The sequence below is a fragment of the Felis catus genome, chromosome E3, assembly GCF_018350175.1.
Source record: "Felis catus isolate Fca126 chromosome E3, F.catus_Fca126_mat1.0, whole genome shotgun sequence".
NCBI classification, from domain to species: domain Eukaryota; kingdom Metazoa; phylum Chordata; class Mammalia; order Carnivora; family Felidae; genus Felis; species Felis catus.
In genome coordinates, this window is record NC_058383.1 from 22601440 (window position 1) to 22629081 (window position 27642).

General features: G+C 41.4%; 1 protein-coding gene across 3 annotated transcripts; it reads left to right on the forward strand.

Annotated features, from left to right (window-relative positions):
* PALB2 (partner and localizer of BRCA2) lies at positions 1-27318 on the forward strand. Of its 3 annotated transcripts, none has more exons than XM_019820792.2 (13): positions 1-204; positions 2613-2672; positions 2809-2911; positions 4675-6132; positions 8129-8943; positions 9301-9372; positions 12782-12943; positions 14516-14601; positions 16033-16194; positions 17702-17818; positions 22014-22101; positions 24689-24837; positions 26826-27318. In XM_019820792.2, the coding sequence occupies exons 1-13, from the start codon at positions 157-159 to the stop codon at positions 27031-27033; spliced, it is 3528 nt and encodes a 1175-aa protein (XP_019676351.2). In that variant the 5' UTR covers positions 1-156; the 3' UTR covers positions 27034-27318. The 3 variants fall into 3 exon arrangements, with proteins under 3 accessions (XP_019676351.2, XP_006942297.2, XP_044904044.1); XM_006942235.4 differs by having other exon boundaries at positions 8276-8943; XM_045048109.1 differs by lacking the exons at positions 22014-22101; positions 26826-27318 and having other exon boundaries at positions 24689-24836.
* Positions 27319-27642: the final 324 nt, after the last annotated feature.

The following is a 27642-nucleotide window of genomic DNA, read 5'->3' on the forward strand; positions in this document are numbered from 1 at the left end:
GCCAAGCCCGCATGTGCCACCTGGTAGCGCCCTGGGGAAGATCCCGGGCGCAGAGTTTCCTTCCCGGGTGCCTCCGGGGCCCAAGGCCAGCCGGCATCCTCGTGTCTGCAGGCCCGGGGCCGGCGACGGCTGTTCCTTCCGTTCGGCCGCGGCCCGATGGAAGAGCCTCCCGGGAAACCTCTCAGCTATGAGGAAAAGGAAAAGGTGCCGGGGTGTGAGGGAAGGGCTGAGTCGGAACTCTGACCCCTTGCGCAGGCTTTAGGCGTGTGTTTGTTTCCTCTGCCGTCCCGGGTAGGCAGTGATCTCTGACCTCTGGACGCAGCGGGAGTGAACGTATGGATGGAAGAATGCTGAGCTCACGTGGTGGCATTTAAAGAACAAATTTTCTTAACAGCAGTAATGCCTAAATACGTACGAAATGTAAAACTGGATAAAGCCAAAGTCCCCTTTGACATCCTCTTCACTCCCACACTCTTTCTCACCCTTGGCTTCTCTCACCCACTCCCTTAGGGAAATCTCTGAACAGTCGGTGCTTCGGATCTTTTCGTGTGTGTAATGGACGGAGGTGGGGGGATTGGAGGGGTGTGATTTATTCCCTGGCCACCAAAAAGTGATGTGTATCTTTTTGTTCATAAATGGTCTGATCTGAATGGTTCTACAACGTCCTTTTTACTTATCCGTGTTTCATCCATGTCGATACATGTTAATCTGGCTTCTGTGTAGTGTTATGTATTAACGGAATTTTGCTTCTACTATAGATGCTCTGACCGACCGTCCTTATTCATGCCATCTTGTGCTAGTGCTGATGATGTTAATTTGAATGTATCTTGTGCTGGCTGTTTGAGGCGTTGTGCTAAACTCTTCATTCATATTAACTCATCAGTCTTCTTAGTTTACCTTCCCGTGGGGAGTGAGATAGGTCATTTCCAAGTCAACAAAATAATTCTCAGATGATGATAAGGTTGGTGATAAAGAGGACCCTGTGAGAAGCAGTCTAGCACAGAGGTTAAGAGCACAGATCCTAGGGATGCCTGGGTGGCTCAACTGGTTAAGTGTTGGACTCTTGGTTTCCGCTCAGGTCATCATCTAATGGTTTGTGGATTCAAGCCCTGCCTCCAGCTCTGTGATGAAGCACGGGGCCTGCTTGGGATTCTCTTTCTCTCCCTCTCAATCTCTCTCTCTCTCTCTCTCTCTCTCTCTCTCTCTGCCCTTCCCCATTCTTGCTCTTTCTCTGTCTCTCTCAAAATAAATAAATAAACTTAAAAAAAGAGCACAGATTCTAGAACTCAATTGTATAGTTTTGGATCATACCATTTATAAACTGTGTGATCTTGGGTGAATTGCTTTCCCTTAGATCTTTTTTTTTTTTTTTTAATTTATTTATTTTGAGAGAGAGCGAGCAGGAGTGGGGTAGGGGCAGAGACAGAGGGAGAAAGAACTCCAAGCAGGCTCCATCCACACCGTCAGTGCAGAGCCCGACGCGGGGCTGGAACTCACGAACTGTGAGATGATGACCTGAGCCAAGATCAAGAGTCATGCTTAACCGACTGAACTACACACATGCCCCTTTCTTGGATCTTCTTAAAGCCAGCTCCTTCCTCCTTCAGGTTTGGGCTCAAATGTGCCCCTTTCTTGGATCTTCTTAAAGCCAGCTTCTTCTTCCTTCAGGTTTGGGCTCAAATGGTAGTCCTCAGAAATGCCTCTCTGGCCACGCTACCTAAAGTAGATCAGGCAGAGGTGCCTGGGTGGCTCAGTCGGTTAAGCGTCCGACTTCAGCTCAGGTCATGATCTCACAGTTCGTGGGTTCGAGCCCCGCGTCGGGCTCTGTGCTGATAGCTCAGAGCCTGGAGCCTGCTTCGGATTCTGTGTCTCCCTCTCTCTCTGCCCCTCCCCTGTTCATGCTCTGTCTCTCTCTGTCTCAAAAATAATAAAAAAACATTAAAAATTAAAAAAAAAAAAAGTAGATCAGGCACTCTCACATCTCCCTGTTGATCTGGGTACTGATTACCATGTGATACATCTTATCTGTGTATGCATTTTTTTGTTAATTATCTGCATCCCTCACTCTGCCTAAGCTTGACCACTCTATCTTTAGCGCCTGAAACAATAACTGACACACGGTGTTTATACCTGACAAGAGATGCATTTGTTGATTGAGTGTCTGAGGATGTCAGCTCCTGCTGCCAGGGATCTCACAGTGAGAAGGGGGAACAGAAGTAAACAGACAGCATAGTGGATATAATAAGTACTGTGATAAAGGAAGCTCAGCAGAGAGGTGGCATGTCTAACCTTGATTTCGGGAAGGATCTAGAAGTCTACCCAAGGGAAGTAAAATTAAGTTGAGGCTTGAGGAATCAGAAGGACTTAGCAAAATGAGTTGGGGAGGAAATGCTTCAGGTGGTGGGAACAGTGTATGTAAATGTGCTAAGATGCTGGAAAGCTTGGTGCTTTGTGAGAAGTGAAAGTAGTGTGGGTGCCTGCTACTCCTCCGCCGTCTGCTGCTGAGGGACCTACTAAGCCCTGCACACTCGGGTCTGATAGACACTGTGTCCCTTCTCTCTGACTCTTTCTTTCCACCTGCTCAGCGTTGTTTGCTGTTTTTCTTCTTCCAGTTGAAGGAAAAGTTAGCATTCTTGAAAAGGGAATACAGCAAGACGCTGGCCCGCCTCCAGGTAAGTGAATCTTATTCTCTCAAATTGAGGTATCACAGTATGAACTATATACAAACAATTCTTCCTAATAATAAAGCTTTAAGATAAACCTTCTTTGTCTTAAATTTGTTCCGTAAGCTGTTTTTGTTTTCTCTAGCGTGCCCAAAGAGCTGAGAAGGTTAAGAATTCTGTTAAGAAAACAGCGGAAGAACATGATTGTTTGCTCCAGCAGGACATTTCACCACAGCTAAACCACTCAGGTGAAGCTAGCCCGTTTACTTATGCTTGCTTTATTATTCATTTTCCGGGTATATTTGGTTGTGATTCTTTTTCTCACAGCCAGAAGATAAAGACTAGCCATAGACTCTTTTTAAAGAGTATGTATAATTCACTGGTTCTTTGTGTACTCACAAGACTATGCAACCCTCATCACCGTCTAATTCCAGCATGTTTTCCCCATCCCCAAAAGAAGCCTTGTAGCCATCCTACCCATAACCCCTGGCAACCACGAATCTACTTTCTCTGTGGATTTACCTATTCTGGCATTTCATATGAATGGAGGCATACACTATGTGACCTTTTGTGATTGACTTCTTCCACTTAGCGTGATGTTTCCAGCAGTCATGCCTCCATACACACATCCAAGCATGCGTCAGCACTTCACTCCTTTGTGCAGCTGAGTCCTATTCCATTGGATAGATGATGTGCCATGATTCATGTATCCATTCATCAGTTGATGGATATATGGGTTGTTTCTACTTTCTGTTTATTATGAATTTTGGCTATTATGCTGCTATGAACATTCATCTGCAAGTGTTTGTATAGATGTATTTTTTCAGTTCTTTTGGGTACATACTTAGGAACGGAATTGTGGGGTCATATGGTAATTCTCTGTTTAACTTTTTGAGAAACTGCCAAACTCTTTTCTACAACATCAGTACCATTTTACATTCCCACCATGATGCACAAGGATTCCTGTTTCTACACATCCTCACCAACATTTGTCATTTTCTGTTTTTGTTTTTGTTTTTTTAAATTTTTTAACGTTTATTTATTTTTGAGAAGAGAGAGACAGAGCATGAGCAGGGGAGGAGAGAGAAAGAGGGAGACACAGAATCTGAAACAGGCTCCAGGCTCTGAGCTGTCAGCACAGAGACCAACGCGGGGCTCAAACCCACGAACTGTGAGATCATGACCTGAGCTGAAGTCGGACACCTAACAGACTGAGCCACCCAGGCGCCCCCATTTTCTGTTTTTAAAATTATAACCATCCTGGTGGGTGTGAAGTGGTATCTCATGGTGGTTTGGATTTGTGTTTCCTAGTGACTAATGATATGGAACATCTTATGGCTTGTTGGCCATTTGTATATTTTCTTCAGAGAAGTATCTACTCAAGTCCTTTGCCAATATTTTAATTAGGTTATATGTCTTTTTGTTCAATTATAACTGTTCTTCATATATTCTAGCTATTAGATGCTTATCAGATGCATATTTCATAAATTTTCTCCCATCTGTAATCAATGAACTGGTTTTTTTTTTTTTTTTTGGTTGAGTTGTTTAGTTGATCTTTTCCCCTTTCAGCTTTTAGAAATTATATTTATTGTGTAAATATTGGAAAGATTTTTTTTTTTTTTTGATTAAGCACTTCTATATGTACAGAGGAAAAAAATCTAGCTGGAAGTATTCTAAAAAAACAATGGTCATTACTCATGTTAATAGGTAATTTATAATCATAAAATTGGAGGCCATTGAAATAGAAAGGTGGTATTAAAATCACTTAGGGGCACCTGGGTGGCTCAGTTGGTTAAGCATCTGAGTTTGGCCCAGGTCATGATCTCATGGCTCATGAGCTCAAGCCCTGTGTCGGGCTCTGCATTGGCAGTGCAGAGCCTGCTTGGGATTCTCTCTCTCTCTCCCTCTCTGCTCCTCCTTCGCTCGCTCTCTCTGTCTCTCAAAATAAATTAACTTCAAAAAAAATTTTTTTAATAAGAAAAATATTAATTATATATTTTTTTCTCCTCAGAATCTAAAAATAAAGTATCTCCTTGTGAGACGTTACAAATCAGCACCCATCTGGATGAAGAAACTGGAGAAAAGACACCTATCACACTTGACATTGAGCCTGAGTCCTTCAACCTTGGACATGGCCCCGTGGAACAATTACATATACAAAGTGATATCCAAGAACATTTTCCCTACCAGGTCAGTGGTCCTAGTGGTGAGAAAAGGCAGAGTAAGTTGCCAGAGAGAAGAAAGCAGCAGCAGAGAACATTTACTTCACAGGCGAGAGAATCTTTCTTTGACACGGATTCACTCATACTCTCTGGAAAAAGACTAAAGGAACTGGAAGAAATCAATAGAGAGAATCCTAGAACACCTGTAACTGGAAGAACTTACCTTTCAAGTTCTACGTGTGACATTCTGGATTCTCCAGCACCAGTGACAGAAACTAACGTAAGGGGTGTATTAACTCCACCAACTGCCAAACCACAAAGAGTTGTTGATGCACTCGTAAGAGGAAATCATTTCCCCACAGTGTCTGCACTTGCTTCATTTACTCCATCAAGTAACAGTAGTGGTCAGCACCTTGAACATAAGCCTCCTAAAGGCGACTGTGAACTCATTACTCATGATTTAAAAAACATTATCCCTGCTTCACCTGTAAACCTAGAGGCACAAGACCAAAAAATGACTGTCTCTACAGATAACCCAGAGGTAAATAAAGCTGTAAGTGCAAGTGGCCAGCTGCCTAGAAGTCCTGACTTAGAGACAGATAATTTGTGCTCTGTGAATGAATTCGCTTACAATAACTTATCAGCAAATGGAAACCAAAATTTAAAAGGACAGAATCACACAGAGGAGTGTTTAAAATCTCCCCATAACACTCTTGATGATAGAAATGAAAGTCTTCAGGAAAAAGAGGTTGTAAGTCAATCTAAGAGTCTTAGCCCAGAAGTAATCTCTCCTTCTGCAGAAAATCAAACACATTCTTGCACAATGCTCGAAGGCCTTCCATTTCCCGCAGAATATTATGTTAGAACAACACGACGCATGTCAAGTTACCAGAGAAAAGTAGCCCTGGAAGTTGTAATTCAAAATCATTTGGGTGTCAAAAAGAAAGGGTATAAAAATAAAAGTAAGGAGGCAACTAAAAATTTAAACCTTCCCAGTGAAGAAACTGACCGGAGTGGAATTAGGACCTCTGACACATGCACAAGACAACCAAGTTCAAGAAGTCCTCAGAAACGTCCCTCTTTAACTGAAGTCAACTCTCCCACTGGGCTCCCTAAAGATAACCTTTCCAGGAAGGCAGTTATCCAGCCATCTGGTAGGAGACACGGAAGAAAAACAAAGTCAATCTGCACCCCTGTATTAGATGATGGTGAACTCCTTTTGCCAACTTTTGGCACATCAGATGTTAATAGATCCAAGGAAGAGGTTGCCTTGAACAAAGAGCAGAATGGAAAGGCAATTATTCATGGTAAGAAGAGAATTAAAGGTAAATCTAAGTGCAGATGATGATGATGATGATGATGATGATGATGATGATGATGATAGCCAACACTTAATTGTGTCCCTGGTATTTTCTAAATGTGCAAACACTAACTCCTTGCATCATCACAGCAACCCTACATGAGGCAGAGTCTGTTTTTACCCTCAGTTTACAGACAAGGAAACTTAAGGCACAAGGAGATTAAAGTGACTTTAATTCATGAAAGTGGCTTTAATTCATTAAAATTACAGAGCCGGGATTCAGACCTGGCTCTGTGATGCCAGAATTCACTAATGTGATTGAAAAGTTGACATGGAAAAGGAAAATGTATGAGATTTTCATCTAAAATTAGTATCTATTCAGGTACAACACAATCTTTATCCCTAGTTTTAATTCGTTAAAAACCTGTAATCATTATGACTTTTTTATTGTCCTCTTTAAGCCAACAAGAATACAAAGCAATCAGAAAGTAGGGCAATCTAGTAATAATCTAGAAGCATCTTTTTGTATACTTTGAAATACTCTGCTGTGAATTTAGTAACCTGCTGCTACATTAAACATTTTTTTCTCAGCGTGCCTGGATGGTTCAGTCGGTTAAGCATCTGACTTTGGCTCAGGTCATGGTCTCATGGTTTGTGGGTTTGAGCCCCGCATCGGGCTCTGTGCTGACAGCTCAGAGCCTGGAGCCTGTTTCAGATTCTGTGTCTCCTCTCTCTGACCCTCCCCCGCTTGTCCTCTCTCTCTGTCTTTCTCTCTCTAAAGTAAAAAATAAACATTAAATTTTTTTTTTCTTGAGGTGATCTTAACATAAAATGGACCATTTTGAGTCAAGTGAACGATGCACTGGCATTTAGTACATTCTTGTGCCACCATGCCCCCTACCTAGTTCCAAAACATGTTCATCACTCCAGAAGGACACCTCATGCCCATTAAACAGTTGCTCTCTATTTCCTTTCCACCCTAGTGCCTGGCAACCACCACTCTATATTCTCTCTGTGAGTTTACTTGTTTTGGATATTTCATATTAAAGGAATTATACACTATGTGACTTTTTGTGTCTGGCTGCTTTCACTTAGCTGATTTTTGAGATTCATCCACATCACAGCATGTATCTATACTTCGTCCTTTTTTATGGCTGAGTAATATTCCCTAAGTATGTGCCACAGTTTATTCATTTATAAGTTGGTGGAGACAGCTTTCCCCATCCCAGGCACTACTCCAGCCTTTGGCTCCCAAACATGCTCTGAAAAAGTGTCTGCAGAGGTGGTTGGGCCAACTGGGTCTACATGTTGAATGGTATAGAATTCCAGCTGCTTTAAATGTAGTAAATTACTGGGGTGCTTGGATGGCTCAGTTGGTTAAGCGTCTGACTTCAGGTTATGATATCGTGGTTCATGGGTTCGAGACCCCCATCAGGGTCTGTGCTGACAACTCAGAGCCTGGAGCCTACTTCAGATTCTGTGTCTCCCTTTCTGTGTCTCTGCTTCTCCCTGGTGGCACTCTGTCTCTTTCTCAAAAATAGGTAAACATTTTTTTAAATAGTAAATTACTCTGCTTGAAAAGGGAGACTTACGTTTCCTTCAGTGAGAAGGGCCAGTGTTTTGTAGACTGTGTTCTGGTAGTCTGTTGGAATCGTAGTTTTAGAGCAGAAAGGACTGAAGAGATTCTTAGTGCAGTTCCCGTATGAGAGACAAGGGAAAATGAAGTGAATTGACTTGCCGAAGATCATGGCAGATCAGTGGCAGAGCAGGGACTAGACCCTGGTCTTCTTCCAGCTAGTGTCATCAGCACCATGCTGTTTTTGATGCTACAAAAGGAGAACTGCTAGTTAACCACCAGCCTGTGGCTGATTCTTGAACTGCTCATAGGTTTCAGAGTCATGGGTGGGAAGAGAACAAGCATTTTGCACTGTCTTGGAGTTCAGAAGCTCACTTTGGGTTGGGTATTGGATGTTTGCTGTTACCGCTGTTCCTTTCTATTTTAGGGAAGAAAGATGATCGTCAAAAAGAGGACTCCCTTTCTTCCAGAAATAATGCTTATTTGGCTTTGGATTCTGCTGCATTCAGGGCTTCATTTCCTAAGAATGAGATGCTAAGTTTAAAGCAACTGTCCTCTGTTCTCAAAACCACAGATTTTCAGTTACCTGATGAAGACTTTGGACCTCTTAAGCTTAAGAAACTGAAGTCCCAATCAGAAAAATCAGTGGAGCCTTTTGTATCAAAAATGTATGGGGATAAGCTCCTTAAGGAGGGAAACTGTGTTGTTTTGGAAGAAATGACACCTACACAAATTGATATTGAAATGGAGGACTTGGAAGAGGAAATTCTTGTTCTCTCAGGAAAAGCACAACCTAAAACACCAAACCCAACAAGCCAGCCTCAGAAGAAGGGCCTTTCTTCATCCATAGTACTTTTCACTCCTTTCAATACCGTCACCCCTGAGGATGATGACAGACTGACGGCAGATGTGTGTTCGCCCGCCTTCCCCATCCTAGGCACTACTCCAGCTTTCGCCTCCCAAGCACGCTGTGAAAGAGTGTCCACGGAGGTGGTTGGATCAACTTGCTCTGTACCCCAACTTCCTCACTTGAAAGACTGTGATCGGAAGCAAGGCGACGGTTGGGCCAGCCCCTCAAAATCAGATGGCAGCCCGGTTGTGTCAGGTCGGGAAGGACAGCCTTCCTGTGACAGTGATTCTGGTTCCCAAGCAAAACTTCTTCCCACTGAGTCAGTCACTTCCGAAGAAAATCAGCTGTGTGGAAATATGCACGTGGAGTCGTGGAAACAGTCCACTGAGCAGGTACGGTCCACTTCCATGGTAAGATTTTTCTATGACGGAATGAAAGATCTTAGCGAATATGGGCAGCATGACTTTCTTACACATTGGCTCCTCAGTGTTTAGGAATGGTTGAATGTGCTTCTTTGTTATGATTTCACTGTAACCATTAAGTTCAGTTGGGGGAAATTTAAGGTTAATATAAAATGTGTTTTTAAATATGGGGGATCCTATTCCCTTTGTCATCAAGGAAGCATTTGCATATAGGGCTTTGCTGCTGTTATCAGAGGAAATCACACATATTGAGTAGACACGAAGGAGCAGGGTGGGCAGACGTCATCTATAAAGCATACATTAACAGTGTGACTTTTATTTTCACAGACTGAAGTAGCAGACCTTCCTGCTTGTAATGGCTTAATCCCAGGCCACCTACAATTGGTTTCGAAGTTAAAGGTCAGAAGACCATTCCCTGTTGCTGTGTCGTGTGTCTTACATGTAAAAAATTTAATGAATTCATAGGAAAATTAGGATGAATTTGACTGTATCTTCGCATTCTTAATTTAGCACTGTTAAACGAAACTTGGCAAAACAGATTCAGAAAAAACCTGTAAACTCTTTGTTTTTCACAATACTTAGCTGTATTTATATCTTGAGATCTTCTCCAGAAGAAGTTTATATGTCAAGCTATTGCCAAGAACAAGTTAAGCTAACTCAACTTTGTGTCTAAATGTAAATCAGGCATCTTGACAGAGAGAAAGTCATTCATGATCCTCCTTTCCAAATGCTGTAATGTTTCTAGAAGGATCACTTGTGATTTATGAGAAAATAGGTAGTGGTTCCAGATTATAATGAATGGTTAATCTTTCATAGGCTATGTGGGGTGTGTGTGTGTGTAACTCTGAGAAATGTAAGTTACAATATTCTGTTAATGATATGTTAGTAAATCCAGAGAAGTGGATTGGACCTGTGTCCTAGTTAACTCTTTGTATGTAGTGCTTGAAGTAGCATGATACAGAGCAGGGTTTCTCAATCTGAGCAATCTGGACATTTGGGGCTGGATAATTCTTTATTGCAGGGGCAGTCCTGTGCATCGTAGGACATTTAGCAGCAGCCCTGCCTTATCTATAGAGCCACTAGCATCCCCATCCTGAGTTATGATAACCAAAAATGTCTGCAGGTATGGCTAGATACCCACCAGGGAAAGTTTGCGAAATTCCCCCCAGTTGAGAACAACTGGTGTAAAAGAAAGAGATTCAAACCCACATAAACTCTTTCTGCCAACTACTAGTGTGTGACCTGGGGCAAATTATTTACCCTCTGAGCTCCAGATTCCTTTAGTATAAAAGATACATAGTAATAGTCATTTCAAAGTTATTCTTGAGTCCATTTGAATAACTTGGTTTCTTAAAGAATCAACCATTTCATTTGTATTTTCTAATTTGTAGGTAAAAAGTTATTTATTATTCTAGTAGTTTTTTTGTCTGTGTATATTCGGTTAAACCTCTCTCCCAATTCCCCATTTTCTAAAGTACTTTTTTTCCTGCATCAAACTTAAGAGATTTTCCATTCTGTTGGTCTACAACGCTTTTGGTTGTATTGATTGTTAATTAGTTTTTTTGTTTCCTATTTCGTTTGTTTCTGTTTTTATCCTCAATAATTCTTTTCTTTTTCATTGTGCTTAATTTCATTGTTGTTTCACTACCTTTTTGAGCTGTTTTCTTACTTTATTTTTATTTTTCTTCTTTTCTGATAAATGCCTTTATGATTGTAAGTTTCTTTTGGAAATACCACTTTGCCATGCTCTGTGTGTTTGGATACACAGTGCTCTCCTTGCTCATGTGGAAATACAGTGGACTCTTTTTTTTTTTTTTTTTAATTTTTTTTCAACGTTTATTTATTTTTGGGACAGAGAGAGACAGAGCATGAACGGGGGAGGGGCAGAGAGAGAGGGAGACACAGAATCGGAACCAGGCTCCAGGCTCTGAGCCATCAGCCCAGAGCCCGACGCGGGGCTCAAACTCCCGGACCGCGAGATCGTGACCTGGCTGAAGTCGGACGCTTAACCGACTGCGCCACCCAGGCGCCCCTACAGTGGACTCTTGAACAACATGGGTTTGAACTGCAAAAGCCCACTTACATGCAGATCTTTTTTCAGTAAACACATTAGAATTCTTTTACAGAATTGTAACGTATATTCTCTTCCTTATGATTTTCTTTTTTTTTTATTTTAAGTTTATTTTGAGAGAGAGAGAAAAAGAGAAAAGCACAGGTGGGGGAGGGGCAGAGAGAGGAAGAGAGAGAGAATCCTAAGCAGACTCTGCATTGCCAGCACAGAGCCTGACGTGAGGCTCAACCTCATGAGATCATGGCCTGAACCAAAATCAAGAGTCAGACGCCTAACCGACTAAGCCACCCAGGCGCCCCATCTTACGATTTTCTTAATAGCGTTTTCTTTTCTCTATACTTTATTATATACAGTATATAATACATATAGCACACGAATATGTGTTGATTGTTTCCATTATCAGTAATGCTTCCTTCCAATAGTAGGCTATTAATGTAGTTGAGTTTTGGGGAAATCAAAAGTTATATGCAGATTTTTGACTACGCGGGAAGTGGGTGCCCTTAACCCCCACGTTGTTTCATTTTTATTCCCTCTTCAACCCGTGGGTGGTTCATCAGGATGTTTCATTTCCAAATGGGCAAGTTCTTATGGGCCATGTTTTGTGATTAAATCTGAATCTGTTCCATTCTGGAGCTACACATTTTTAGATCCATCATGATATAAGTGTGTGGGGGCAATTTTTTTAGTTACATAAGACTCACAAAGCTTGCTTGCTTGCTTGCTTGCTTGCTTTCTTTCTTTCTTTCTTTCTTTCTTTCCTTTTAAGATTTTATTTATTTTGGGGGCTCCTGGGTGACTCAGTCAGCTAAGCGTCTGACTTTGGCTCAAGTCATGATCTCACAGTTCGTGGTTTCGAGCCCCACGTCAGGCTCTGTGCTGACAGCTCAGAGCCTGGAGCCTGCTTCAGATTCTGTGTCTCCCTCTCTCTCTCCCCTCCCTTGCTTGCGCTCTTTCTCCCTCTCTCTCTCTCTCTCTCTCTCTCTCTCTCTCTCTCAAAAATAAATAAACATTAAAAAAATTTTTTTAAAGATTTTATTTTTATAAAATTTTTAATGTTTATTTTTGAGAAAGAGAGAGCGCGCACGCAAGAAGGGGAGGGGCAGAGAAAGAAGGAGACACAGAATCCGAAGCAGGCTCTAGGCTTCGAATTGTCAACACAGAGCCCGATGTAGGGCTTGAACTCATGAGCCGTGAGATCATGACCTGAGCCAAAGTTGGGTGCTTAACCAACTGAGCCATGCATGTGCCCCCTAAGATTTTATTTTTAAGTAATCTCTCCACCCAGTGTGGGGCTCAAACTCACAACCCCAAAATCGGGGGTCACTTGCTCCACCAACTAAGCTAGCTTTGACCTGTATAAAACTTTAATTACATTTACTTAGTATTTCATTTAATCCTTGGAACCCAGCACTTTTCATGTTCATATTCTATATTCATATTCTATTCATAAAACAGACCCCAAGTGGGGCGCCTCAGAGGCTCAGTCGGTTGAGCATCCAACTTTGGCTCAGGTCATGATCTCACCGCTTGTGAGTTCGAGCCCTGCATCAGGCTGTGTGCTGACAGCTCAGAGCCTAGAGCCTGCTTCAGATTCTGTGTCTCCCTCTCTCTCTGCCCCTCCCCTGCTATGCTCTGTCTCTCTTTGTCTCTCAAAAATAAATAAACATTAAAAACAAACAAACAAAAACAGACCCCCAAGTATCCCTTTAACATAAGTGTTGTTGCTATTTATTTCAGAATCCTTCTGGTTCCTGTTCCGTGGACGTGAGTGCCATGTGGTGGGAAATAGCTGGTTTCAAAGAGCCATGTATCATAACTGCCTGTGAATACGTAGTTTCTCTTTGGAAACCTCTAGATACTTGGCAGTGGGAAAAACTTTATTCCTGGCACTTTACAGAGGTAAGTCAGAATCTTAGAGCTGGGAGAGGTCTTTGCAATTATTTACGTGGTAATATAGATGGGCAGCTTACCAAGAATGGGACCTACAACCATGTAAGGCAGAACAGAGGGATCAGTAATTTTTTCCAACATTTCATTATGCAGATTGTCAAACATAGAGACAAGTTGTACAGTGAGTACCCATATGCCTACCATCTGGATTCTACAGTTAACGTTGTGCTCTGGTTTGCTTTATCACCTGTTTTTCGGGAAATGGATTTTTATACTAGATATGTTGGAGAAGCTTAGAATTTCGTGTCTTTTCTGACTTCTAAATTTGCTGATACTTGTATTCCTTACCCCTCACCAAAACATTTTTCTTGCTTCCTTTCTTAATATATTTTCTTCTAGTCTTTGTCCACCTTCATATGTATCTTACGTGCTTGCAGTCCTAATGTGCTTAAAATTTTTAAATTTGCCTTTTCTCACTTATACAAACATTTTTCCTTGTTTCTACATAATTCTTTTTTTTTTTTTAGTTTTAATTTTAAAAAAGTTTTAATGGTCATTTATTTTAGAGAGAGACAGAGTACAAGTTGGGGGCTCCAGAGAGAGAGGGAGACACAGAGTCTGAAGCAGGCTCCAGGCTCAGCTGTTAGCACAGGGCCCGAGGCGGGAGCTTAAACTCATAAACTGTGAGATCATGACCTGAGCCACCCAGGCGCCCCTCTACATATTCTTCATACTTTATTTTGAGTTTTATTTATTTCTCCACCTTTACTGAAGTAATATTGACAAAATTGTAATACATTTAAGGCATACACTGTGATGATTTGATATATATAGAAAACACTCCCACAACAATCGCGTTCATTAACATGCATCAGCTCACATAGTTTTTGTTTGTTTGTTTGTTTGTTTTTGGTGAGAACATTTATGATCTACTCTTAGCAAATTTCATTCTTGTTCTTTGGTATATCCATAGCTTTTAGCACTGTGCTTTGTATAGTGGTGGTCAATAAATATTTATTTATGTGAATAAACTTATTTTAAATGACTGCATGATGTTCCCTTTGTCCACTTCTGCCAGAATTTATTTAAATTTTCCTTTATTATTAGAACTGTAGATTTCATTAAGTAAGTGCTGCTATATACACGGTTTTGCCTATAACTTATTTGGATTTGCAGCTTATAAAAAGAGGGTGTTTGCTAAACTTTTGTTCAGTGTTTGAAACTATCCTGGTACAGTGAGAATAGAAGGGAATGTGACAGATTTTGGAAAATTTAGATTAATTAAAAATTAAACAACCAGGGGCACCTGGGTGGCTCAGTCGGTTAAGTGTCTGACTTTGGCTCAGATCATGATCTTGTGGTTCATGAGTTCAAGTCCCGTGTTGGAATCTGTGCTGACAGCTCAGAGCCTGGAGCCTGTTTCAGATTCTGTGTCTCCCTCTCTCTCTTACTTCTCCCCTGCTCACACTCTGTCTCTCAAAAGTAAATAAATTTAAAAATTTTTTTAAATAATAAACTATATTGTTAAAAAAAAAAATGAAACAACCAAATTCAATTTTTGGCTATTTTTGTTTTATCTAGGTTCCAGTGTTACAGATAGTTCCAGTGCCTGATGTTTGTAACCTCGTGTGCGTGGCTTTGGGAAATTTGGAAATCAGGGAAATCAGGTATGTAACTCTCAAGGAGTAATTCTTTTCTTTCCTTCATCTTTGTCTCTGTCAGCTTGTTTTGAGTGCAAGTCATAACCTAGGCTTGAATCTTGAAAGAATCTAAATTTAGATCAAGAGCTATTTGTTTCAAAAAAAACCTAGTGATAGAATTATATCCCTGGCTCAAGTTTCCATTTAAAATTGGACCTTAGGAGGGGTGCCTGGGTGGCTCAGTTGGTTAAGCGTCTGAGCTTGGCCCAGGTCATGATCTCACAGTTCGTGAGTTCGAGCCTCGTGTCGGTCTCTGTGCTGACGGCTCAGAGCCTGGAGCCTGCTTCCGATTCTGTGTCTCAGTCTCTCTCTGCCCCTCCCCCACTTGCAATCTGTCTCTCTCTCACACACACAAAAATAAATAAACATTTAAAAAATTAAAAAAACAAATTGAACCTTAGGGGCACCTGGGTGGTTCATTCAGTTAAGCGTCCGTCTGACTCTTGATCTCGGCTCAGGTCATGATCTCACAGTTTGTGGGTTTGAGCCCTGCACCGGGCTCTGCAGTCACAGCACAGAGCCTACTTGGGATTCTCCATGTCCCTCTCTCTCTGCCCCTTCCTTGCATGCTTTCTCTCAAAAATAAATAAATAAACATTAAAATAAATAAATAAAGGTTTTTTTTTTTTTTTTAACGTTTATTTATTATTGAGAGACAGTGAGAGATAGAGCATGAACATGGGAGGGGCAGAGAGAGGAGGAGACACAGAATCCGGAGCAGGCTCCAGGCTCTGAGCTGTCAGCACAGAGACTGATGCAGGGCTCAAACCCACAAACCGCGAGACCATGACCTGAGCCAGAGTCGGATGCTTAACTGACTGAGCCACACAGGCACCCCTAGTCCTTTCATATTAAAGGCTAATTCCTAGAGGTCCCTGGGTAGCTCAGTTGGTTAAGCGTCTGACTCTTGATTTTTGGCTTGGGTCATGATCTCACAGTTTTTGGGTTCAAGTCCTGCATTGGGCACTTTGCTGGCAGTGTGGACAGAGACTGCTTGGATTATTGGTCTCCTTCTTTCTCTGCCCCTTCTCTGTGTGCACACACACTCTCTTTCTCAAAAATAAATTAAAAAGTGCTCACTTTGGCAGCACATATGCTAAAAAAAAAATAATTAAAAAAATTTTTTTAGTGTTTATTTATTTTTAGGGAGACAGAGTGAGAGCAGGGGAGGGGCAGAGAGAGAGAGGGAATCACAGATTCCAAAGCAGACTCCAGGCTCTGAGCTGTCAGCACCGAGCCCGATGTGGGGCTCAAACTCATGAACCGTGAGTTCATGACCTGAGCCAAAGTCAGATGCTTAACCCACTGAGCCACCCAGGCACCCCCTCAAAAGTAAATATTTGAAAATAAAAAAAAAAAGGCTTACTCTTCTCCGATTTTCTTTTATACTTGGCTTAGGTCATTACTTTGTTCCTCTGATGGTGGATGTGAAAAGCAAGTGCTACTGAGTTCTGGAAATATAAAAGCTGTGCTTGGCCTGACAGAGAGGAGGCTAGTCAGTAGCAGTGGGACCCTTTGTGACCAACGAGTAGAAATCATGACATTTGCAGAAGATGGAAGGTAAGATGGTTGATTTTCATTATTAAAGAATGCTTTTATCACAGGCTTTCAGAGAAGGTCAGATCACTAGCCTCTTGTTTTTCTGGGCTGCAGGATCGTATGGCAGGGTCTGCCTCAACACTAGGCTGTTTCGTCGAAGTGGTTTAGAGAGGAGGAAGCTGGATGTAGCAGGGAGGAAGCCAGTGGAGTGGAGAGGCTCAGCAAACATAGTTTATTCTTTCTTCAGTCTTTGAAATCTCCATGTGCCCGTGCCCCTCAGATTTCACATGTGCCTCCAGATCCTAGACCCTTTTCTTGTTCTGCACTTGGTTTCCAGTCCTTAAATTACTGTTTAGGTGCTGACCACTTATAAACATATATTTCTAGCTCTGAACCCAGCCTTTAGATCTGTATGCCTATTTATTAGACATCTTGTGGGTATTTCAGATTCAGCATATTTCTTTTTTTTTTTTTTTTTTCAACGTTTATTTTATTTTTGGGACAGAGAGAGACAGAGCATGAACGGGGGAGGGGCAGAGACAGAGGGAGACACAGAATCGGAAACAGACTCCAGGCTCTGAGCCATCAGCCCAGAGCCCGACGTGGGGCTCGAACTCACGGACCGCAAGATTGTGACCTAGCTGAAGTCGGACGCTTAACCGACTGCGCCACCCAGGCGCCCCAGATTCAGCATATTTCAAATGGAATTCATAACATCCTCTGTGTCTGTTATGCTTTATTGTGATTATTTACCTGTGTTTCGTAATAACAGAGGTCATGGACCTTCTTGTCTTATTTATTCATGACCTGTAGTAATCTTGGAAAGAGACAAATAATTGCTTGCTTAAATTAGCAAAGTATTAGTGGACATGAGAAGAAGCAGACAAATTTGAGAAAGAGGAGACTAAAATCATTAGGGCTTAGTGATTGAGTAGATAGAGAGGGAGGAGACAAGGATAACATCCAGGTTTCTACATTTGTCACCTGGGTAGACAGTGGTACAATTCACTTAGATGGGAATGCAGAAAGAAACACAAGGTTTAAAGAGAGAGGTGGCAAGTTTTTTGTTTTGTTTTGTCTTTTTGAGAGAGAAAGAGAGTGCATATGTCCAGGGGAGGGGCAGAGGGAGAGGAAAAGAGAGAATCTTAAGCAGGCCCCATGCCCAGCTTGGAGCTCCATGCAGGGTTCGATCTCATGACCATGAGATCATGACCTGAGCCGAGAGCATGACCTGAGCCGAAATAAAGAGTTGGACAGTATGCTTTACTGGGTCAGTTAGAGACCCAGGCCCCCCTGGCAAGTTTAAATTTGGATATGATGAATTTGAGGTGCTTGCAAATATATCCAGGTAGAGAATATAAAAGTAGTGTATGTTTATTGTAGAAAGTTTTTAATACACATTTTCTAGTTGAAATTTTTTCTGATGTCAGGTTAGTGCATGTTATGCATAGCTCAGCAATATGTAGAAGGGCTGTTTAGAAACTGCTTTGGTACAAAGTGCTAATTTTTAATACTGTTTTAAATGCAGAAGCAAAGAAAAACAATTTTTGATGTCCCCTGAAGAGACTGTACTAACTTTTGCTGAGGTGCAAGGGGTGCAGGAAGCTCTGCTTGGTACCACTGTAATGAACAACATTGTTATTTGGTAAGCTTTCTCTTGAGGGCCTCAGTTTCTTCTCTTATATGAGGGTATACCTCCAATTTCATGGGGTTGTTAAGATTAGAGACTCTGTAAGTATGATTGTGTTTGTTTGTTTTTTCCTGTCAGATGACATATACTTGTCTCAACAAGAACATCATATTAATTCAGACATTCTGAAAAAAGATCAGTCCAAGTAGACTATTTCAAAGTAAACGAAATTTTACCATTGTCAAAAATATACAGTTGTTCCTCCTTCTGGTTGATGGCTTTTATCAAACCAACTGTTTTTACCTCAGATAACTATAAACTCTGCACAAAGTATAAAGAACAACTATCTGAAGGCACTGGGGAATGAGAAAAAGAAGAAAGATACTGGAGAGTGGTCAATAGGAAATAGTAGGCAAGTTCCTGTTCCTACAGCTTTTAGCCAGAGGGCAAGCCCTAGTCTGCACATGGGGGACTAAAAGCCTGAGAGAAAACCTTCTGGCCCTGACTTAAAGAACCAAAGGACAGAGTTCAGGGTGACCACAGCAGCTAGCAAGTGAGGAAGAGAAATCCCCATAAAGAGAGAGCTGAAGAATGAGCCTCAAATTCTGAGCTATAATCTTTACCTGGTAATCTGGCTAGCCTTTAAACTACATGTGTACAGGTCAGACTTGAAGCAGCCCAGGTAAGGCAAAAAGATCAGCATTTGGAATTTTGGGTAAGCCAAGTTAACTGTTTACTGGGGGGGGAGAATCAATATTCTTTAGAGGAATCTAACAGAATCCAGAGTTTATGTGATGTGTCATTCATACTGTCTATAATCCAAAATTATAAAATATATCTGATTAGAGGAACCAGGTTAACAAATTTGTGATAGGGAAACCAGAGTCAAGGAGTCCCCAGCCACTTCTCTTTCCTTACCCTGGGGAGAACCTTACCCAGCCAAAGGTACTTTCAAGGTTAGTTTGTATTAAGACAATAAATTAATTTTTTTTTTTTTCCCCTCAGAAGCCCTCTCCTTTAACTGGTTCTGCCCTGTCCAACCCTAACTCTCTAGGAATAAGCCAGGAGAGCATGGTCCTTAAGAGAATCTTTGTCCCCTCCCCACCTGGGGGCCTCTGAAATATGACCATGTCCTAATCTGCCAGGAGACTGTTTTCAGATGGCCCTACTGTCTAGAGCAGCAGGTTTCCACTTCTGGCATTAGCTCAGTGTTTGTGCATGGAGGTCTAATTTGGGGACAATATTCCTTACCAAAGTTGTCTTTTCTGTTCTTGCTGGTATTTCAATAGTCTGGACCTTCATTATTTGGTTCTTGAACTATTAATATAATCTAGCAATCGGTCTCCTTGTCATCAATCAATACCCTACCTCCAGATCTTCTTTCATACTCTTACTGTATTAACATTCTTCCTCCCAGCCCTCCCCTCCCCACAATGTTTGCTTTTCTTCAGCTTCCATTTCCCCAATGCCTTGGTACAAAAATTTCTCTCCAGCTAGTCCATACTCCTCAGCTCCCTGTTTTCTTCCCATCCTAAGAGTAATTTTTTTAGCATTTTATATATATAATGGATTGCAACAGAATTTGAGATTGAGGAGGGACCTTTATACTTAGCTTCAAAGTGTAAGTTCTAAGTTTAAGGGGTATCTTCAGTCCCATAGTTGCTTTGAGTTCTGTTGTAATGCCTCAACTTTCATTGACATTTCCCTCTCTGAATTCATATTGCCTTTTTTTTTTTAAGTTTTTAAATATTGCCCTTAAATTTTTTTTAATTTATTTACTTATTTTGAGAGAGAGAAAGAACACAAGTGGAGGGAGGGTCAGAGAGAGAGAGAGAGAGAGAGAGAGAGAATCCCAAGCAGGTTTCATGCTGTCAGCGCAGAGCCCATTGCAGAGCTTGAACTCACAAACTGTGAGACCATGACCTGAGCTGAAACCAAGAGTTGAACGCTTAACCAACTGAGCCATCTAGGCACCCCAATATTGCCTCTTGTTTTTTTTTTAATTTTTTTTTTCAACGTTTATTTATTTTTGGGACAGAGAGAGACAGAGCATGAACGGGGGAGGGGCAGAGAGAGAGGGAGACACAGAATCGGAAACAGGCTCCAGGCTCTGAGCCATCAGCCCAGAGCCTGACGCGGGGCTCGAACTCATGGACCGCGAGATCGTGACCTGGCTGAAGTCGGACGCTTAACCGACTGCGCCACCCAGGCGCCCCATGCCTCTTGTTTTTTAACTTAGCGTATGCTACTTTGTGTTATGGAAGTCCTTGAAGATGGGTACATACCTTTTGTTTTTCTCAGGGCCTGTCTTAACACCTTGTGTAGGCTACTTACTCAAAGATGTATGGATCATATTGTGTATCAAAAGTTTTCATTTACCTTTTGGGCTCTATGTACTTTGTTGGTCACCTTTCCTGTTTAACTCCTGATGTATTAAATGTCTAAAGTGATTCATATTATACTCAAGGTTCAAGTGGCCCTTTTTGGAGCTTGCTGAAGGTTTAAATATTTAATTTTGGTTAAGCTATATTAACTGAGCACCCATCTTTCAATCATTAATGGATATTTGAGTCTCTACTTATATACTGTTTTCTGTGAGAGATGTAGATGTGAATCCTGGTTCCGAAGCCTCTAAAATCTAGTCAGTAAGTAAGATTGCTTTACAGTTCAATTTACAATTCACAGCATACAATTCCTGTACAATTCAGACAAGGTCAAAGTGATAGAAATTTGGACAGAGTGCTTTGGGACTTGAGGAAAGAGCAGTTACTAAATATAGAGCATATGTTAACCTCTATAGGGGATAAACCCATTGGTGTCCCTGGCAAGGAAAACCTTGCATATGTACATGAGCATTTAGATTTCCGTCTTTTGTTTTTATACACAGAACCTGGTCCACAGAAGATTCAGAAATATTTGTTGAATGAATACATTACACCCTGTTACAGTCTATATTAAATTAAAAATGAGGCACAAGGACAGTAATGAAGGGAAGTGGAGGAGAGGAGATTTCTGTGGGTTGGTGTAGGCAGGGAGAAGTGAGAGAGTCTAAGTTGAGCTCCTGCTGCTAGCTGGAGGCAGGACATAATCGAGGCCATAAAGAATGGAAGGGCATTCACTGGTCCGTAACAGAGACGGGAATTGGTCAGGATTGGGGAGGTCATTGGGAGGATAGATTGAACAAGGGTGCAGAGCCAGGAATATGCATGATAGGGAACAGTAATGTAGGATCGTAGCACAGAATTCGTGAGGATTATAGATACTATGAAAAAGATTATGGACTCTATGTTTTGGTTAAGGGGAAGTCAGCTGAGGGTTTTCATCAGTAGAGTTCCATGATAGAGCAGTTATCAACGTCACAAATGCTCAGTAAAGCTAAGAAGTGGTTCCAACAAAGTGTTTCTTCTTTCTTTCTTTTTTTAAAATTTTTTTATGTTTATTTTTGAGAGAGAGACAGAGCACAAGCCAGGGAGGGGCACAGAGAGAGGGAGACACACAATCAGAAGCAGCCTCCAGGCTCTGAGCTGTCGTCACCGAGCCCGGTGCATGGCTCAAACTCAAGAACCGTGAGATCATGACCTGAGCTGAAGTCACACACTCAACCGACTGAGCCACCCAGGCACCCCAGACTGTTTCTTCTTTATATTCACCCTCTTCTCTCTTCCTTTTTCCATTTTTTACCCCACCTCAGTCTTTCCATCTTTCTCTGTTACCTTGGTCTAGTTCTAGTATAAACACGGTAATAGAAACAGAATTCTAAATCTATTTTAGGTGTAGTCTCCTATCTAAATAAATTTGGTTTCCTGACCATTGTCTTCCAAGGAAAATCTAGGCATAATAAAAAATGTGACAAAATCATAATGCTGGAGCCATACCATGTGCCTAATTTCCATACCCAGTCAAATAAGATAAATAAACTTTCCTCATGCAGTCCAGAGAGGTTTATTCCTAGTGACATAGCAGATTCAATCTCAGGTGGGACTGTCAAGTTAAACTACTGGCAATGTCAACCTCTAGTCCCTATTTGTAGCTCAGTCTGTAACTAAACAAATGTAACTACACAAATGTAATTAAACAAAACTAAGGTACTGTGTCCCTTAGTTTCTCCCTTGGTCACCTCCTAAAGTATGCTGTGATAAATAACAGGATATTATGTGAAAACCAGTTTGCTAGAAGAATGTTATCAGCTTATTTATTTTTGGTGTCTAAGGAATTTAAAAACTGGTCAGCTCCTGAAAAAGATGCACATTGGTGATTCCTACCAAGCTTCAGTCTGTCACAAAGCCTATTCTGAAATGGTAAGTAGTGATCTGTTGGGACCACTTTGTGTCTGCTTTGTGTGTGGCTGTTGGTCTCACTGAGTAAGAGCAGTAACTTAGTAAGAAGTAATTAACAGACCCTCTCTGTTGTGTATCTTTTTCAAAATTGGATAACAGTGTTTGTCCTTTTTTTATTTTTTTAATTTTTGTTAACGTTTATTCATTTTTGAGAGAAAGAGAGAGCCAGAGCATGAGTGGAGGAGGGGCAGAAAGAGAAGGAGACACGGAATCTGAAGCAGGCTCCAGGCTCTGAGCTGTCAGCACAGAGCCCAATGTGGGGCTGGAACCCATAAACCATGAGATCATGGCCTGAAGCAAAGTCAGATGCTTAACCAACTGAGCCACTCAGGCACCCTAGTTCTTTCTTGAAATCTATGGATGAAAATAAGTATTGGTATAATGTGACGGCTTGATAAATTTTCTGGCTGTATGTCCTAAGAGCAAACGTTTATTTCTAGCTGTGAGTTTGTACTAAGAAATACCATGCCTGTTACCAGACTTGGCTCTCAACTGCATTGCCATAAATGATTTACGATGTGAACACATACCCTTAGAGAGGATGGTTAAATGGTCCTAGATGTGTTTTTCCCTTAGGCTTTAGTGTTTTCACATAGAAGCGAAAACAGCTTCTCAGCCATTGTGTTAATAGACTTGACTTACAGTCTAGTTTGGACATCTGAACAGGCTGCAGGCAGCTGTCCAGGAGTCAGAGGTAACCCTTAAGTACCCACCATCGAGCCACAACAGAGGCGGTAGCGGGTGGCTTCACACTTGTATGGAGACTGACTTTCGTAGCCTCAGTGGCAACCCTGTGCGCATTAATACCACACGCTTGGAATACACGGGTTGTAACTTTCCCTGGCCTGGCTGGGTCTGTGGAATTGAACTCAGAAGATGTGTGATCTTATATAATCTGTCACATTATCTGGAGGCTACCTTTTTACATCCTTAAAATAAGAGGGTTGAATTCATCTCTGAAATTATTACATTTACCTACTAGGCATTGAAATAACTTTGTATCTTTGTTATTACAACACTAATACCTATTTGATACTAAAGCATTTAACACAGAAATGTTTCAGATAGTAGATAAAACTCCATGAAGCCAACCTCTGGAAATAACTTAATAATTTAGTGCAAGAATTGGCAAAGTTTTTGTGTTAGTAAGACCAGATGGTAAATACCTTCAGGTCGGCAGGCCACATGGTCTCTCTTGTAAGTGCTCTGCTCTACTGCTGTAGCAGAGAATCTGCCATAGATAAAATGAAACCGCATGGGCGTGGCCATGTTCCAGGTAAAACTTTTTGTATGTTAAAACCTTCCAGAACTTGAATTTCCTATGATTTTTCATATATCATAAAAGATTTTTCTTCCTTTTTTCAACCATTTCAAAATGCAGAAATCATTCTTAGCTTGTGGGTCATACAGAGATAAGCAGTGAGCCAGATGTGGCCTGTGGGCCATAATTGCCAACTCCTAGTTAAGTATAGGACGTCGAACTTTTTCTTTCTTTCTTTTTTTATTAAAAAAATTTTTAAATGTTTATTTTTTAAGAGAGAGACAGAGTGTGAGTAGGGGAGGGGCAGAGAGAGGGGGAGACACAGAATCCAAAGCTCCAGGCTCCAGGCTCAGTCAGAGCTGTCAGCACAGAGCCGACACAGGGCTCAAACTCACGAACTGAACCACGAGATCATAACCTAAGCCAAAGTCGGGTGCTTAACTGACTGAGCCACACAGGTGCCCCTAGCCTTTTCTTGACTAGATTTTCTAATTATAAAAGTAATTCATTTTATTATAAAAATTCATTCATTCTAGAAAATGTATAAAGTAGAAATGAATGTTACTAATCCTAAGATGGTTCATAATTAATTTTCTCCATTTTACCTCCAAAGAGAATTACTTTCAATATATAACATATGCATATACAATCGTGAGTGTGTGTATGTCTGTGTGATATATATGTCTTCACACATAATCATGTTATTATTAGATCATATAATTTTAAAACTGGGAGAGGTCTGTAACACATTTTCCCATGGAAACAACCATAGGTGATGGTGTCTTTTTTTTTTTGTTGTTGTTACTCTTGTTCTATAAGCGTAAATCGGCAATGCAGACTGGCCTAGAAATTGAGTCACCACTTACAAGATTATTTTTATGGGAAAATGTGTTCTGAATTTTCAAAAACCAACTTGCCAATGAATATCTGTAGTTTGAGGACTCCGTTTGCATGTCTCTATGCCCTCTTTCCCTGTGACGACGTTTCTCCAAATGGATGGCATGAGATGTTAGTAGTGTCTAAGATGGAGGAAATTGGTGAATCAGCTACATTCCCACCTACAAGACTGACTGAGCCCTGACCTAGAGGAGCCAGAAGGCCAGCTCAGTGATCATCTCAACAGTTTGCCTGAAAAGAAAAATGAGCTAGTGATTTAGTGATTAAATCCTGGATACCTGAGACTTTTGATCATTCTTGTAATTCTTTGGTATTGTCTCTGCCAACCCTTTCTTTTTCCCAGCATACTCTTGCTGATTTATTTGGTTATTCATTTCTCTTTTAAATTAGGGGCTCCTGTTTGTTGTCCTGAGCCATCCTTGTGCCAAAGAGAGTGAGCCGTTGGGAAGCCCCGTGTTTCAGCTGATTGTGATTAACCCTAAGACAACCCTGAGTGTGGGTGTGATGCTCTACTGTCTTCCCCAAGGGCAGGCTGGAAGGCAAGTGTGTGCTGCTGTTCACTGAGTATGACATTTTGGAAGGCACGTGTGCAAATACAAAAAACCAGATGTTTTTGTGTCACTTAGATGAATGGTAAACATGAAATACTGCAGACCATAGTAAGAATGTCAAGTAGGAAGAAGTGTAAAGTTTAGTAGATCTCAGTCAAATCCCAGGTTCCCTACATTCTTATCCCCACCATTATGGGGTTGGATAGGTTATTTTATGTGTATTCAAACTCTGTTTTTCCCATAACAAAAACATTTCAAATGCAAATTAAGTAATTAATATCCTCTACAAAAATGTCCTTTCCGTAAAACCTAAATTAAGAAAGTTTTAAATATTACTTTGGGAAGGCCTCTTTTACTTTGAAATCTGACGAGTCTCCATCGTGCAAGCAATTGATATTTATCTACTGACTGATGAGAAGATCTATTTATCAGTGATACCGTTATTGGTATCCCAGGTGTTCTGTGAGCTCTCTAGAGCTCTAAAGGAGTGTTGGTGTTGTTAGGCCACCCCAGCCACACCCGGAAGGGTCATTCCTAGAGATTACTTTTATTATTGTTTGAAATGCACAGCAGAGACAGAAAACAGATTTAGTAAATCAAGATCACAAAGTCTAGCTTTAACAGTTTACAAGGATAAGGAACCTTGGTAGGTGCAATGTATGTTTCTGTGTTTTTGGGGGATCTTGTGCCAAGCTTGCTGCATCAGTGTTCTAAAAGATGGTCTCTCTCCCTGTGCCCTTAGCCAGAAGTGGCATTTCTGCAAACGTTCTTAGCTCACCAAGAACCTCAGGACTGTCATCTGCAATACGTGCTTACGTATAGAACTCGTTTCTTTGGATTTGGGGAGAGAACCGTAGTCGCTGGCCTAGAAATTTAGGATAAAGAGAACTATTCAATCAAGCATTTCCTTTGTCACTCTTCAAACTCATTTATTTAGCAAACCTTGATACCTATCTGGTGCCAATTCCGTAGAGGGCACTACTGTTTCTAATCTCATGGAAATAGGAGGCAACTAGAGACTAATGTTCAGCACACAAAATACCATGAGGCTTGTAGTGTTTGGGAGCACACAGGATGGAGGGAGCACCTTAACTGGCAGTGGAGGGTTAGGGAGAGACTGTCAAGGAAGACTTTGTGGAGTTTCAGATGTGTCTGGAGTCAGTCACACAAAGTTGGGTGGGAGCCTGGGATAAAAAAAAGTACCATTTGGTTCACTCAGAACATTCACTGAGGTTGACTCTTCGAGATGCTGGTGATGTGGCAGTGAGGAATAACAACTAATTTATATTAAGCCCTTAACGTGTATTAAGTACTTTGCTGTACTCATATCATTTTCCTATTTTACTGATGAAGTTAAATAATTTGCCCAGGGTCACAGAGCTCTTACTTTGTTAGAATTCAGATCCAGGCAACTGACTGCAGCGCCCCCGTCTCTAAAAGACAGACAGATTCCTGTTTTACAATGTGTACATCTTGGTGGGAGAGCTAGCCACCAAGTATGGAAACAGGATCATCTCATGAGTGAAAAGTGCGATGAAAATAAAACCTATAACATGACAGGGAGCAGAGTACACGTGTGCCCTACACTAGACGGGAGATGAGGGATGATCTTTCTAGGGAGGCGACGTGCCTGCATGATGGCAGAATCCCAGCCCTGCTAAGTGAGCACATGGGAGAGGGAACAGCAGGAGCCAAGACACTGAGGTGGTCGGAGCATGGCCCGCTTGAAGAGTGGGAGGCAGGCTGCTGAGAGCTGGGGTGCGGGTGGTACGGGATGCATCAGACACAGCCGGGACCCGGACGCACGGTTGTGTCCGGAACTACAGCACACCTGCCAGCTGCCCTGGGATTTCAAGGATGGGCATCACATTTCCAGGTATTTCTGTTCTTGTTGCTTCGGGGAGCGTGACTTTGGCTTAACTCGAAAAATTCTTTTGATATATGATTTGAATTGTTTCTTCTCTGCTTGCTATTAGGTTCCTGGAAGGTGATGTGAAAGATCATTTTGCAGCGGCAGTATTGACTTCTGGAACAATCGCCATCTGGGACTTACTTCTGGGTCATTGTACTGCCCTCCTGCCACCTGTCTCTGACCAACATTGGTCTTTCGTTAAATGGTCAGGTACACATTCTCATTTGTTGGCCGGACAAAAAGATGGAAATATATTTGTCTACCGCAACTAATTAGATGAAAACACAGTGCTCTGGATTTTTTGACCACTTAGTACTTTTTAGAGTTGTAACTGTAAAGAATATCTGGATGACATTTAAAATAACTACTTGTATTCCATTAAGGCACATTTTTTAAATTCTGAATGTAAGTGGCACTACTGATCTTGAATGTTCATTTATACTTACTTTGGGAGAAGGGATCTTAGATTGATTTTTGTAATTCTTCACATCTGCACATTTGCTTTTAAAGGTGTACATAAAGCTTCGGTATTAATAAATATTTATTTTGATACCTTCTGCTTGGCCTGTTACTTTTTCCCTATCCTTTTAAGATTGTTTTCTGAACAATTAGTTGTTTTGTAACTAGAATATTTAGTCAGTGATGCTTGTATAACAAGTAAATTTCAGGGGTGCCTGGGTGGCTCAGTCATTTAAGCATCCGACTCATGATTTCGGCTCAGATCATGATCTCACGGTTGTGAGATTGAGTCCCATTCGATGCTGGGCTTAAACTTACAAACCGTGAGATCGTGACCTGAGCCTAAATCAAGAGTTGGACATTTAACTGACTGAGCTACCCAGACGCCCCCAGAGTCACTTTGAATCAACACAGTGGTATGT

Bases quoted from the DNA above. Each gene is read 5' to 3' on its own strand.
- PALB2 (XM_019820792.2), top strand. From the start codon at position 157: ATGGAAGAGCCTCCCGGGAAACCTCTCAGCTATGAGGAAAAGGAAAAG. The intron at 14,602-16,032 runs GTATGTAACTCT...TACTTGGCTTAG, and splicing joins TTGGAAATCAGGGAAATCAG to GTCATTACTTTGTTCCTCTG. The intron at 24,838-26,825 runs GCAAGTGTGTGC...GCTTGCTATTAG, and splicing joins CCCCAAGGGCAGGCTGGAAG to GTTCCTGGAAGGTGATGTGA.